Raw genomic sequence first — 15,763 nt, 5'->3', positions numbered from 1 at the left:
TTAAAACTATGTCAAAATGACACGTAATGTTATATACAACTAAGACAAACTAAAAATAAACAAAAAGGCAATAACAAAATCAAGTGCTAGTGCATATATGAATAAATTGTTAAGTCATACACTGTTGATTGTAATAAAAAATGGTGGGGCCACTCAGGAAAACAGTTTGACAGTTTCTCTAAAAAGTATTACTACCATACAGCTCAGCAACTGCTCTCATGGGCATTAATCCCAGAGAAATTAAACACTACGCTTACATAAAAACTGGTAAAGAAATGATTAAAGCAGTTTTATTAATCGCAGCCCCAAACTAGGACACACGCAACCTTCAACAGATAAATGACTTTAAAATAGCTGTGCTATAGCCACACCATGGAATACTATACAACAATAAAATGAACTACTAATAAATGCAACTTGTAAAGATTTACAGAAAATTACACTAAGAGAAAAAGTCATATACTATAAAATCCCTTCAATATGATATATTCAGAATAGGGAAATCCACAGAGATATACAGTAGTTTAGAGGATACCAAATAATGAAAGAAAACAGGGATTCAATTACTTAAAAGGTATAGGTATTTTTATGTAATGGTAAAAGGTTTCAAAATTAAGAGCTGGTATTTGCACACCACTATGAATACATGAAATACCAAAACACAACACAGTAGACTTTTTTTTTTTTTTTGGTCTTGTCCCTAAAACACAGGGACACTATACCACAAAGCAACATCCCAGCCCTTTGTCTTTTTGAGACAATCCCTCACTAAATTGCCAAGACAGGCCTTGAACTTACATCCCCCTGCCTTGGCCTCCCAAGTTGCAAGGATTCCAGGCATGCCCAATTGCACACTTGAATTTTACACTTTAAAATGGTTGATTATATGTTGTATGAATTTAAACCTTATACACACACAAGAGACAGAGACAGAGAGATGCAGGGGGGTAGGGGAGAGGGACTAACTTAAGAGAGGGAGAGAGGGAGGGAGGAAAAATCAATCAGGTTTAAAAAGAAAACCTACTGGTTCAAGTATTTAAAGCCTAGAACAAAATGTAAAATATACCCATTTATTATCATTTCAATTTCCCTTTTCATTCATTTTTTGAGAGAGAGAGAGAGAGAGAGAGAGAGAGAGAGAGAGAGAGAGAGAGAGATTTTAATATTTATTTTTTAGTTTTCAGTGGACACAACATCTTTATTTTATTTTTATGTGGTGCTGAGGATCATACCCAGGGCCCCACACATGCCAGGTGAGCCCTTTTCACTCATTTTTATGAAAATTCATTTGTGAAAGAATGTTGTATGTTTAAACAATAAGGAGGTGCTTCTTCTTTCCACAGGTTGTACCAGAGAAAAATAAAGGATGGACTTCTATATGTAGGTGGAACCATTGCAAATCTTTATAGCCTAATACATTTTTTAATGCTTCATGGTGTTCCTTAACCAACAGCAGAGCTATCCAAAAGAGGGTTAGCACACATTCCAAACTATTTCTAAGCATATAGATATAAAATATAATTTTAGAAAACAAAAGTTTAAAACTACAAAGAAATATTATTTAGGAAGTCCTTCAAAATTATTTCCAAATCTTGAAAAGAGATTTTGGAAACTGGCATTTCCTTATCATTAACAAACAAAAATTATAACAATTTCCCTGTGTCAACAAAAATAATTTTTCATAATCAAGTCAAAAATTTCATGGGCTACACATTACAGCGACAGTTATTACAACAATAGTCTATTAATCACCAAGCCAAAAATCATTACTAAAATGTTTACAAGAATATGTTTTTCGCCTCTTTATCTGGTCAAACCACTGGAAGCTAAGTCGTGTCTGTACAAACCAATCATTTCACTAGCAGTTTTATATTTCTTTAGAGCCTCATATAAAAAGCACCTGCCTAAAGTGAGTAATGGAGTTTTATATTCATTGCACTTAGGAACAGTGTATGTAACCTATTCCGTTTTCCTCCCTTGTGGAATATATTTCAGCTTATATTGCACAACACATTACCGATGCATATAAAGACTCTATGATCAGTCATTTGGACTGCCTTCAGCAACCTGCCTTTTTTTTTTCCCCTGTCCTAAATAACTTATTCAATTTAAAAAGTCAAAAAAAATTTAATGATGGTGATCTTACTTTCTTAATAAATATATACACATTTATATGTATCAAGTTTATTTGGAATACAAATGCTGCTATATAACCCTTAAAATTTGTGCAGCTATAGAAGAAAACTAGCTGAAAATTTCACTTAGAGAAATAAGAAAGATAAGTTCATGTGATATATTTTGTGTCTGTTTTGTCTCGTGAGCAACTATAATTTAAATATTAGTGTAACCACATCAGCAACAAAGGCTAAACTCATGTTGACCCATGAAAGGGCCTGGACATAAGGGAAACTATTATTAAAATTATATTAACCTCACATCTGCCACAACCCCAATATATTTTCAATACACTGATAACCCAGCCATTGCCAAAACTCCCTCAAACAGAAATGAAGGCACAATTTTAAAAGGTGGTAAAATGTTGTATGCTGTTTTGTATGTCAGATATATCTAAAAAATAAGTTAGGCCAATGAAGATTAAAGGGAATTACAGAAATAGGAAAACCATTAGGAGATTTCTCATAATTATGAAATGACAACTTGGCAATTACTCTAAAATGTTATAACATCTATTCTAATGTATTAAAAAGGAATGAGATTATTTAAAATATGTGTGTGTGTGTGTGTGTGTGTGTGTACATGCAAGACAAAAGCTCCACACTTGCAAAGTCCCTTGCAGGTACCCTCATAAGATAACCTAAGGCCTGTAGCTAATATCAAGTAACAAACAATAACTTATATCTAACCAGGCAAAGTTAACTATAGTAGGTATAGAAGAATTCAAAGAAATATAAAATACAATATCTGCCTTCAATAGCTCAAAATTCATTAAGAAAGTAGTGAAACAACAAGCAAAAATCTAGCTAATTGACCAATGGACTACATCAAGAACACAAAATCTAGACATGTGCAAAGTCATGATCATCCAACATCATAATCTAAAAGTAGGGGCCAAAAAAACATGTTTTTCTTTCTTTGTTTCTTATTCTTTTTCTTTTTTTTTTTTTGTAAAGGTGTATATAGAAATTTTTGGTTTAAGAGATATAAACTCTCTGTTACACGTTTTCAACTCTACGGCTGTAATGAGACACCTGCAAAACAGTCAAGTCTGTGCTCTTGAACCCACTGACTGTGGGTGTAAAAATAAAGAGAAATAATGACAAGACAGTCTGGAGACAAGAGGAATGTATCTATAAAATAATCTGACATTAAAAGTCAATTGGAGGGGATGGAGATGTGGATCAATAGTTAAAACTTTTGCATGAGCACTGGAAAAAAATGTGTGTGTGTGTGTGGGGGGGGGTATTTGCAGTCATTTGTGGTGACACACAGTGATTCAGGAGGCTAAGGTAGGAGGATCACAAGTTCAAAGAAGGCCTCAGCAATGTAGTGAGGCCCTAAGCAACACAGTGAGACTGTCTCAAAATAGAAAAATTAAAAGAGCTGGAGATGTGGCTCAGTGGTTAAACACCCATGGGTTCAATCATCAGTACAAAAAAAAAAGTCACGTGTATCTGAAATATAATTTCTTATTATTAGGTAAGCTGAAATAAGAGAAATTAAAATACACATATAATTTTGTCTATGCTTGAAAAAAATCACATTTGTTCTCATTTCCAAAGTCAAGATATTTATCAAGGAATGATTGCTTATTATGAAACAAACTCCACAAAGTGGACTATAAAATTTACAGAACCAATTATAAGTTCATTCTGCTTAGTTACTAAGTTCTTATGGTGCTTAAATCACAGTAACAAATGCTTAGAAAGAAAGAAGGAACACCACAAAAATATTCAAATTCAAGCAGAAAATGGCTAAACTTTATTGAATCTTGTTAAGTAAGTACACCAGGCAAAATACTTTATATGATATGATCTTTTCAAAATAAAATACAACGACATGACATAATAGCTCTATCAGTACTGAAAAACTGAGGATTTGAGAGGTTAGGCAAATTATCCCAAGTCACACAATATAACTGAACTGGACTTGAATAAGATTTCACACTGAAGACTACATTTTTAAACACTATGTCATAAAGATTAAAAATAATTACAATATGAAATTGGGAAACAAGAAGGAAAAGCATTAAGAGAATGAGACAATAGTCATGTTCACTTATAGCTGTTTGTATCACAAACATGCGCTCTGGTAGATAATAACAGGGCTACTTATGTACTTCTTATACAACACATACATATACATGAACATACATGAGTACATATATTTTAAATATTGAAATATATGTACACATGTGCATGTACCTCTTCAGTACTCTATTATGATATACTCATAAAACTAATGTAATATGGTCCTTTATCAGGTTTTGTTTAGTGAATAAGCACATATTTGGCCTAATAGTGACAAGTAACACTCAGCTGATTCAGGTTCTCATAGCACTGTTTATCAATTTTGAGATTTACTGACAAATGAATATTCTTACTGCTATTATGGAACAATCTTCTAAAATATAACTGTTTTACAGAAAGATTCAGTTATCTTTCAATGTCATCTTCCAACAACTCCATGAAAAAAAAAATGGGAGGATAAGTTTTTTTAAATACAAAGATTCTGGAAATTTCTTATTTTATAAGATTTTTCATTGTGTAACCATAGTAGATTCTCATGTGCTACAAATTATGATATATCTGAAATGAAATATGCTACTTTTAAAATCTACATTAATAAAGTTTCAAGAGAAACACTAAATAATATTTGACAAAAGCAAACTCCAACATCTACAAATAATTAACTCTTACAGTCAAAACATTTGCCATAAAAACTGTGCTGACTATTCAAATTTGTTTTTAATATCAGTAATTCTTAATGCAACTTGAAACATTTATAATCTTATAACTTTCAAAGAATTGTTTTATAACCTGGCTTAATTTGTGAGAAAATAGCTTATATGAATGCCAGTTGTACTTCTTTGGAAAGACAAATGTAAACCTATTTGGTGATCTGATTTTCTCTTTCATCTTGTCTCCAGTTTCTGTGTAGATTTATAATGTTCATTGTTTCCAATTTTAACAAATCACCTAATGGCAGAAAGGAAAATATGTTAACCTTGGAATTATTTGCAGTTGGTGAAATCCCTTTTGTCTGGCTCATACAGGGCCTGCAATCTGTTTTAAACACAGATTGTCTGTCTTTCGTCTGACAGCCACCAAGCTGCACAAATTACTTTCTGCCTGTTCACCTGTTTGCAGCTGCGTCTGTAAGCTAAAGATTCTGCAGTTTGACTTGAGCAACCACTTCAGGATTAATGACATGTGCTGCTGATAAAGTGAGCAATTTGAAGAAATTACTGGCTATAGTTATTGAAAGACATCTGGGCATGAACTGAGAACTAGAAGCCTTCAATCATGTGCTTGCAACCTGCAGTGGCGGCAGTAGTGTTTGAAGTGATACCCTACTAAAGGCAGTTGGCCTTGGCACTAAATAACCAAGCAATATATGGAACATAATCTCTCAAATGAGTAATAAAAGGTTCTTCTAGCTGTAAAAATTTAAAGTTTGGTCCTTTCATTAAAATAATCTTTAGGAAATAACATAAGGCAAAAATTAAGCTTCCCTGTTTCCATCTTTTTCTAAGTTAACTTATCTCTTATTTCCTATGTAATGAACTATGGAAAACTGATGTAAAGAAACAGTCAACATTCACTGAATATATACTGCATGCTCCAAACTCTGACCCTAGAAGAACTTTTTGTCCATGACCTTAGTACTCACACCAATATTAAACTGGAATTAATATTCCCTTTATCTGGTAGAAAAATTTAACTAAATCTCCAAGAAACTAATGTCACACACCACAAGGAACAAGACTTGGGTTTGGTGTATCCTGACTGAATTCATTTAACTACACTCCCTTTCTGTCCTGTTTTGCAATTTTCTGGTTACTTGTTGTGCCTTTGTTGTATGACAAACTATACATTTTGTCAGAAACATTCTATCCCTTAAGTCAGCCATTAAGAGATGTGGTTTCTAGTCCATTTTTCTGTCTCATTATACAAACCTATTCAAAATCAAACTGTCGACAGGAATTGAGAAGCCTGAGTCAGTAAAAACTCACACTTTTAAGGCTACAGAAAATGCTAAAAGCTCAGACTCTTACCACATTTGCTGAAATCCAAAGATAGTAAGAGTTCAAGTAAAAATTATATCAAAAATATTGGCAAATATACATCTCTTTTATGATAAAAAATACACTACTAATGAAGAAAAAGGAATCATGCCTACTAAAATGCTATTCAAATAAAGTCTTTTAAAAATATTTACAAGTTTGATGTTATCAATAAAAATAATAATTAAAAAACTGTATAAAACATTACTGAAATATAACATAAGGAAGTGTAATAAAAGAGTTCTATAAGTATGAAGTCAAAACAAAATTATAATTTACATCAATATGAGAAAAAGAGGCAATTATTATATATTTAGGTCTAAGTATGTGAAACACAAATTAAATGTGTTTCAAATGCAAAACTAGATAGCATAAAATATGTTGTCCTATAATGTTCTATCATTTAACTTTTCTAATATAAAAATGAATATGATCTTGGATAAATACTGGAATTCCTTCTCTCTACTTGTAAATACTAATAAATCACTATGGATAAAATATAAGGTAAATACCACAAAATAAATCTAAATCTCCTGTCAAGTAGCAGACATGAAGTATCTAACTTGCAAATATTAATTAAAGGATCAATTTTCCTACTGTCATAATTTTGTGTTTAGGGTGAATACGCTAAATAGATTTGTTCATTTAGTTAGAGAGAATATGTTAAAAGGAAAAAATTGCTTTTTCAAAGGTTATTTTGACTATATGGATTTTTCCATGATTTTTATGTTGGTCTTAAATATTCCATAGATTTAAAAAATATTATTCCTGGTATTTATAAATACTAGAATCTCTTTCAGAAAAATGTAAATACATTGGTGAGACTACCAAAAATGCACCATCATTTCAATTTTCTAAAAATAAGAATACTTTAAAAAATAGAAAAGCCAAAGCCTTCAAGCTAAGTAGCTATATAAACTTGACTTTCACATTTCAGTATTCATAAATTGTATTCAATACAGAATGAACTCTAGCCACAAAAGAGGATATATATCATTTGTGATGATAAAGAAAACTATTTATGTAATAATATAGCAAAACATTTGTACACACAATAAAAACAGGTAAGAAATAACATCTATGTCACTATCCTCTTCCCTAATCATGAGTTCATATTTTTAATAGCAGCTTTTATTTTAAAAGACCTTGGTCATGAGAACATTCATACCACTTCATAACTTTGACAGAAAGTACATATAAAAAGATTAGACTTTATTTGGTATAAAATCATTTGGCAGTTTTACATCTGTGCATGCAACATAAATACACCAGCTGGCATCTCAAGCACACACACATATGGACTTCAAAACAGAAACTTCCTTATTTGCAGCACTGCCAGGGTAATTTTGAATCCTCTGCATACTACAGCTATTTGTCAGGCCCCTGCAGGTGTGCACTGCACATAAACACACAGCTGTAGTCCAGCAAGCCAAGTGTTCCATCAAACACATAAAGGGAAACCTCAGCATTTGGATTAGTCATCCCCACAACAGGTCCAGGGAGAACAATATGGGTTAGTATTTTTGGAAGAAGCATGGATGGGAAATTTATGATTATACTAGTATTACCAAATGACTAGAGGATTGTGTCATTTTTAAAGTAATGCCTACTTATATTAACTTTTTGTTAGAATAGCTGGAGAAAAGTAAAGTTTGTTTTCAAGTTTTAAAAACACAATATGTTTTATATATAAACTAACTGCAAAACATGAAAAGGCTTTCGAATTGTGTTTAGCTTTTGGATGCTGTCACAATCACATGTCTTGGCTGTAATATTTACAAATCAAAATTAGTATATCTTGAAACTCTTAACCAGTTCTATATTATACTGTATGATATTTATAATTCAATGTGATATTTATATACACTTAATGTGAACATCTCAATGCAAGCTAGTTTAGCCAAAAATTATATACTAGACAATAATTAACTATGTAGAATCACAGACTACATTGAATTATAAAAACTATAAAAATTTTTTGCTCTAAAATATGATATAATGGTACATTAGCCTAAAACCAGCTAGGGAAATACATGAAAATATAAGCACATGGTCATTTTATAATCATGTGAAAGCCTCCAATCCAATTTAATGTGATCTTATTAATATTCCTTAAAATACCTGGTAAGCACTTCAGGGAGTTGATAATTAGGACTACTTTAATTACATTTCCCCTCAAAATACTGAGTCCACCTGGAAGTTGACAAAACATGAAAGATAACTTAGAAAATGAGCTTCAATGTATTATGCCTAATATACTAATCTTCAGTGAACTTGAGGTCAAAGAGTTGGTAATCAAGAAACAGCAGTCTCTGACATCAGGGAATTCACGTTTTCTCATATCTGGAATATACAAAGGTACTTAAAAATTATGTTAGTCTAATACAAATCTCACCTTTCTACATGAAACCTAACTTTATTAAGCACTACTTTAACTGGGTCACAATATATCATGTAAAGGAGAACAAGAGAAAGTAAATAAAGAGAAAAGACTGAAAGGTTTATAATTATTGAATTAAATTTCTTTAAAGTAACTATCTCAGATCTTTTTTATGGTTTTGTCTAACACTCATAAATAGGAAATACTTAAATTCAACCTGAATTCTACATTACAGATATGTCCCTCAGATGTGATTCAAAGATCTGTAAGCTTCCTGATAGTTTTAAATATTTCAGGTTAGATCTGACCAGATTCTTAACCTCAGAACTTCAACTGTGACACTGCCTCAAACATTTATATCATTGTTCTTTGGCTAAAAATACTGTCATCTAGAAAAATGTCATGGTAAAGATCAAGAGATTATCTTGTTCCTTAATTTCTACAATAAAATACATTTAGAACAATTTTAATGTTCCAGTTATTTATCACTGTGGAATTTGGTGACTTATAACAACCTATTTTTATCTCTCTCAACAGTTCATGGATTTTCTGTACTTATCCAGGTGGTTCTTCTTTGGGTCTCCTCATGAAGCTGCCATCAGATGTAGGTTGTGCCTAGAATCATCTGAAGTATAAACTGAGTTAGATAGCAAAGATGATTATGTAACTCACATGTGGAATGACTGGAACAGCTGAGGGCAGGGTAGGCATCTATCTCTCCTTCCCAATGTTAGCCTTTCTTTCTTTTTTTTTATTTTTTTTTAATATTTATTTTTTTTAGTTCTCGGCGGACACAACATCTTTGTTGGTATGTGGTGCTGAGGATCGAACCCGGGCCGCACGCATGCCAGGCGAGCACGCTACCGCTTGAGCCACATCCCCAGCCCAATGTTAGCCTTTCTATATGGTTAGTTCTGGCTTCCTCACACCAATGTGGTAACAGAGACAAGGACTTCATACATGGTTGCTGGATCCTCCCAGAGCACATCATCAAAGTGATCCCAGCAAAACTTGCAAGGTGTCTTAAAATCTAGCTTTAGAAGTCAAAAACTAGCAATTTTACTGGCAATCTACTGATCAAAAGCCATCCCAGACAGCAGAAGGGCCTGCAGAAAGGAATAGTTACTGGGAAGCCTGATGGCTATTTTTGAGGCTAGCTAGATCCCCATAACAATAAAACCATTAAAAAATTCTATTTTGGGGGGCTGGGGTTGTGGCTCAGCGGTAGAGCACTCGCCTAGCACGTGTGAGGCCCTGGGTTCGATTCTCAGCACCACATAAAAATAAATCAATAAAAAGAAGGTATTGTGTCCAACTACAACTAAAAAATAAATTTTAAAAAAATTCTATTTTTGGCTAACAATTAACCTGTTAATGATTCATTATTTTAATTCTGCAATTCTGTTACTTATTGATAATATTTATTTACACAGGTTTGATTGTAATCACAATGATAAGGGATAGCAAGGGCATTTTATTTTTTCAACATTGGCATCACTGATTCCATAGAAAGTACACTTATTCCCCAAACCAATTCTATTTAGATTTTGTAATACAAGGTATTAGAGGTTTTTCCAAAAAGGATCTCTTTCTGTGAGGAGTTTAAATATTAATTCCCAAATATTGAAAAGTTTTTTTTCATTTTCTTATGTGGATCTCATCTCAATTGCTTAAAACTACTACACTTAGTAAATAATTACCAGGAGTTCTAAAAGCCCTCATTAAAAATTGATTTGGAAGCAGGGACAGGTTAACAGGGTTAGTTATAATAGACATTAACAGCCAGCTACTACAAACACAGACAAGTACACATGCGCGCACGTGTGCACACACACACAAAATCACAATGGGCATAATAATCTTGGTTATGGAAGGCTAAGAGCAATTCTTACCATACTAAGAGTTAAAGGCTACATTTCCCCATTCAATTAGAAAGAATTTTCAGGATAATAAGGAGCAGCACATGTGAGGGGGAAAAATAATTTAAGGTTTTATTTATTTAGTGAAGGGATATCTTCTCCCAACCCCAAAATATAACGCAAAATATAAAAGGCAAAACTCCCATAATTACATGGCTTTTTAAAAGAGGGTAAAGAAGCGAGTCTCATATACTCCATTCTCCATCTCATCCATACCTTGTGTTTCCCCAAAAGTAACAAATGATAGCTGTTTTACATGTATACTTCACCATTCTTCGAAACAAAACAATTAATCTATTTACCCACAACTTATATATCCATTAACTAACAACAACACACACACACACCAATGTAATTATCCTACTCTTAAAGAAAGGTGAAGTGGGACCATACAAATTGGTTCCCTACTTACAATTTATCTTGTATCAATGGATCCTACATATTTTAAAGTTGGCTCATATAAAATAGCATACTATTAAACAGCATCAGTCAGTGTTATATTCAGACAACTTTGACAAATCACACATTCTTGTGAAAGAAATTAGGTAAAAGAGAGTACATATTGTATTGTTCCACTTACATGAATTTCAAAAATAGAAAAAAACTAATCTATGGTAAGAGAAATCTAAATAAGAACTGCTTATGAGGATGATGCTCAGGAATGACTGCAAGAGGGTACTGAGTTTGGTAAACTTTGAAATTATTTCTTGTTCTAAGTAAGAACAAAATCATGTATAATAGAGCATTTAGTACCTTTGCTCCTTTTCCTTCAATTGTAAATAACAACTGACTCTTTAAAATACAAAGTTACTATAACCCACATTGTAAACCACATTGAGAAATAAGAAAACTGAGACTGTGAAAGGTGAAGTTAACTTAACCAAAATGCCATGACTAACCAGGTAGAAGTCTCATCTGGAACTCAAACTTCCTCAGTCTTACTTCAGATCTATTTTTTCTTTCCCTTTTCACATTGTACTTTCTAGACTGTATTATAAATTTTACCAAGGTTTCAGTTGCTCTAAGAAAACAAAGTAGGAAAAACAAATCTACATTTAAAACTTTAAAGATTTAAAGAAAAAATGCCTATAAATTATGAATTTGAAATCACAAAGTCTTGTGAAGTAAAAATAAATTTTAGCAGCTTATAACAAATCCATGTAATAAAATCCAAAAGGAACACATAAACAAATAGAAAAAGAAGTTTCACTTTATCACATTATTGTGTTTTAGTGACAGATTTAGGAATTATTTTTATTTCATTCTACACATTTTCTAATAATTACCATATCACACAACCCACATTTATTATAAAGTCATATGAAATGTTATAATTTTGATAAAGGAAATATGAGTAGTAACAAAAAGTGGAAATACACTAAATGTTTATCAAGAGAATAGCTAAATAAATAATGGTACTGTATACTATGGAACTGTATGCTGCTTTTTTTAATATTTCTTTTTAAGTTATAGTTGGACACAATACCTTTATTTTATTTATTTTTATGTGGTGCTGAGGATCGAACCCAGGGCCTCACACGTGCTAGGTGAGCACTCTCCCACATAGCCACAATCCCAGCCCCTGTATGCTGCTTTTAAGAAGAGGTAATTATATTTGTAATAATATGCTAGACTAATAACCACAAATGGTATTATTCTAGAATATGCATACAATCTCACCAAAAAACTTAAGATAAAAAGCAAAGTCAATGTTTAAGCTCTGTATCTTTTATAAGTAAAATATAATCAAAAAATAAACAAAATTTAAAAAGTCATTCTCTTACAAAGTCAGGGAAATATATTACCATTTTACAAAATCTTTTAACTAATCTTAAAAAACAAAACAGTTTGCTAAAATTGTTAGCTCTGGTGGATTATCATAAATATCAAAGTGTGTAAAAATAAATGCCAATTATTAAGGATAATTATTAGTCACACTGCTGATCATTTCTGACATTTATACTAATAGTTGATAATTATTCTCCCATCAACTATAAACAAAAATGTTTATTACATAGCATATCTGCAAAGGTGGGTAACAAAGAGGGTAAGTATAAAGTAATTTGACTGATTTTATCAATTCATATGTAAAACCGTATGTTCAAATAAATAAATTAAGCATACTCAAAATGCATGATGGAATGTATATAATCGTTCAGAAGAACTTCAGGTTTATATAAAACATCAGTTCTACCCCTGAATTGCTAGGAGAGCAAGAGTCAATCATTAGTAGAAAAATCACCTAGGATGGATCTCATCTATAAAACAAGACTGTGAGAGCCTATTTTAGCATATACTCCCAAGTAATTCTTACACAGATCAAAGTTGGAAATGGTTTCTCATGTTATTTAGTAAACCAAAAAAATGCCTTCCTTCCTCAGAAGAATTCTTTGGAGCAGAAAGAGGTGTAATTGAATGATCCTTACCAGAGAACACAGAATATGTAAAATATACTCTGATCATTGAATAAATTATTCTAGAGCAAAAACTACCAAAATAGTATATTATGTGTTTTATATATAATGCTATTTATTTTCAAAATACCCAGTTAATGTCTTAAAATGTTTTCATGTTTTTACTACGAAATGAAAAAAGATAAACTAGTTAATAACTATCAGCATTAATATGAAGCATCAGAAAATTTTAGACTATTCATATGAAATTAATTTCTTATGAAATTTTTATTTTACCAACATAAATTTTATTATAGTCTAACATCCTTCAACTTTTTTATTCAACTAAAAACAGTGACAAAATACAGGAGAAAAAGTTCTTGCCAAAATGGAGTCTATTTTTACCAGCCACTAGATACAGATTAACTCATCCTTCAAAACCAAGTTTAAATATCATCTTTCACCTGCCTAACCTTGCCTCATGGCGACTTGTTCTCCCCTGTCCCCACTAGGCTGAACTGAGAAGTAATATAATACCAAAACTTAGAACCAGAATCTATTACTTCAAAACATATTTTATTTTGTACTTACTGACCAGACATTATCTTTTCCTACAAAACCTACCTTACACTAACTTAGAGAAATTGATAATTAAATAAAACAACATAATAATATGACAAATTCTATAAGGGAGGTATAAGGTGTTTTAAAATTATATAAAAAGGGCACCCTAGCCTCATCTAGAAATCTAATGCCCAAGGACTAAAATAAAGTAAACCGGATAATGGGGTGATGATAGAATTACTCAGAGTACTCCAGTCAATAAGAAAGCATGACTGCCGAATCTGAGGAACAAGGTAGGACTGTCTACAGAAACTGTTACAGAAATTTGGTAGGAGAAAAGCCTATGGGGATGAGAGGTGAGAGACATAAAAAATGAAACAGAAGAACTAGCGGCCGTATTTATTTTGTGCTTACTGACCAGACATCATGTAAGGAGTTTGGCATTGCTAACTAAAAATATGATCACCCAAAACTGAACACTGTAGTCAGTTGGGAAAAGAAATGCTTCCCCTAATAATTCCATATCCCTATGGCATGGCCTACTGTCCAAAAAAACTTGTGTGACTTTTTTCTGTTTGACTCATGACTTTTTTGTTGTTGTTGTTCTTTGCTTGTGGTTCCAGGCAACACACTCAGGACCTCACACATCCTCAATGAGCCCTCTACCATTAAGCTAAATTTCCTATCTCAGGTCAGGATTTTTTATTAAATATTTCCCTATTCACATCTCATTTCCTCACTGACAATGTGTTTTCAAGGACTATTTTCATTTTTACTGAAATATTTTCTTTTCCTCTACCATATTCTCTTGGTCACTTGCTCTTCCATTGTCACAAAAAGCTTCAATTGTTACCCTTGAATTGACAAAATACTGAAATATTGACAGAATTTTAAAATTATATACTTTTCTATTTTCATAGTGGTTTTTGAAGTTTTTAATCAATATTTTAGTGAGTTTTTTCACTGCTGTGACCAAAAGATTTGACAATAACAATTAGTGGAGGAAAAGTTTATTTAGGAACTCACTGTCTCAGTTCACAGATGGCCAACTCTCTTCCTTGGAACCCAAGGTAAGGCAGAACATTATGGTGAAAGACTCTGATGAAAGAAAGCAGTTAAGGAGATAGAAACAAAAGTCATGAAAGCTAGAACTTCCATCAACATGGACAAAATATAAACCCCAAAGGCACATACCCAATGATCCACCTCCTTCAGCCACACTCTACCTGCCTAAAGAAACAACACAGTTAGTCCCTATCAAGGGATTAATGCACTGGTTAGGTTAATATTCTCAAAACCCAATCATTTCACATCTAAACTTTCTTGCATTGTCTCACACATGAGCTTTTAGGGTTTACCTCATATGTAAAACATATAAATGCAAACACTGAACATCAAGTATCTCATTTACTCCACAAGCTAAAATGTGGTTATACAAATGGAATTTTTTAGACTACCCTATATCTAAGACAGTCCTATGAAATCGGAAGAGATTCAGAATATTGAACACATTACATAAGCAGAGCCTCTTTCCTTTCCATTTTGCACTGCCTTCTTTTAAAAATTCAGGCCATTTTATAGAGTGAACATGAAAAGATGATGTTTATTGCTGAGTATAGCTAGAAACATATCTTTCTAATTCATCTTTCCTATACTTCAGCAAGCACCATTAAAAAGCTATGAAGTAATACCAATTCAGTTTCATATCTATGTCATTAAGATTTCAGAAGGAGATTCAGCCAATAAAAGTGGGTGAGAAACAGTAGTGTTTTGAAGCATCTGCCAGTAAATGCAATAGTGATTTGCCATGAGAGGGATACACAACATAATAGACCACAGTTAATTAAAATGAACCAGTTCTTGCATGATTAAAATGTGTCCAATGATATACGATCTCTGCCCCAACCTGTAGTAAATACTACTTTTTCACCTATTTTTGATGAAATCAGTAAGTGGTTATCATTGTCTTCTATTATTGAAAAAAAATGTGTGTTTTATTTCCATATCACCCTCTGTTTCACAGTATATGGTTGTTGACATTTTGGTGCTAAGGATTGAACATAGGGCCTTGTACATGCTAGCACATAGTCAATCACTGAGTTATCCCCCAGCTTCACAATATGTGATTCTAATTGTTCTATCTTATGAAAGAATTTATACCAAATATTACATGCACTTATTTAAAGGAAAAATAAAATAACACAAAGAAAACATTTCACATGGCAATATTTCTTTGTATATAAATTATATTGAAAGGTATTTT

General features: G+C 32.2%; 1 protein-coding gene across 12 annotated transcripts in view; it reads right to left on the bottom strand.

Moving 5' to 3' along the window:
* VPS13B (vacuolar protein sorting 13 homolog B) overlaps positions 1-15,763 on the bottom strand; it is a 753,213-nt gene that overhangs the window by 542,771 nt on the left and 194,679 nt on the right. The window contains exon 18 of one of the 12 annotated variants that reach the window (XM_081265604.1): positions 5,026-5,156. The exons of the other annotated variants lie outside the window; for them this stretch is intronic. Coding sequence (XP_081121730.1) covers positions 5,068-5,156 — 89 coding nt within the window. The 3' untranslated portion in view covers positions 5,026-5,067. Of the gene's footprint in view, positions 1-5,025; positions 5,157-15,763 lie in introns of those variants that run through there. 12 annotated transcript variants of the gene reach the window in all.

The sequence above is a fragment of the Spermophilus citellus genome (genome assembly GCF_964194105.1).
Source record: "Spermophilus citellus genome assembly, chromosome: 14".
Lineage (NCBI taxonomy): Eukaryota > Metazoa > Chordata > Mammalia > Rodentia > Sciuridae > Spermophilus > Spermophilus citellus.
This window is presented reverse-complemented; position numbering and strand designations above follow the sequence as displayed.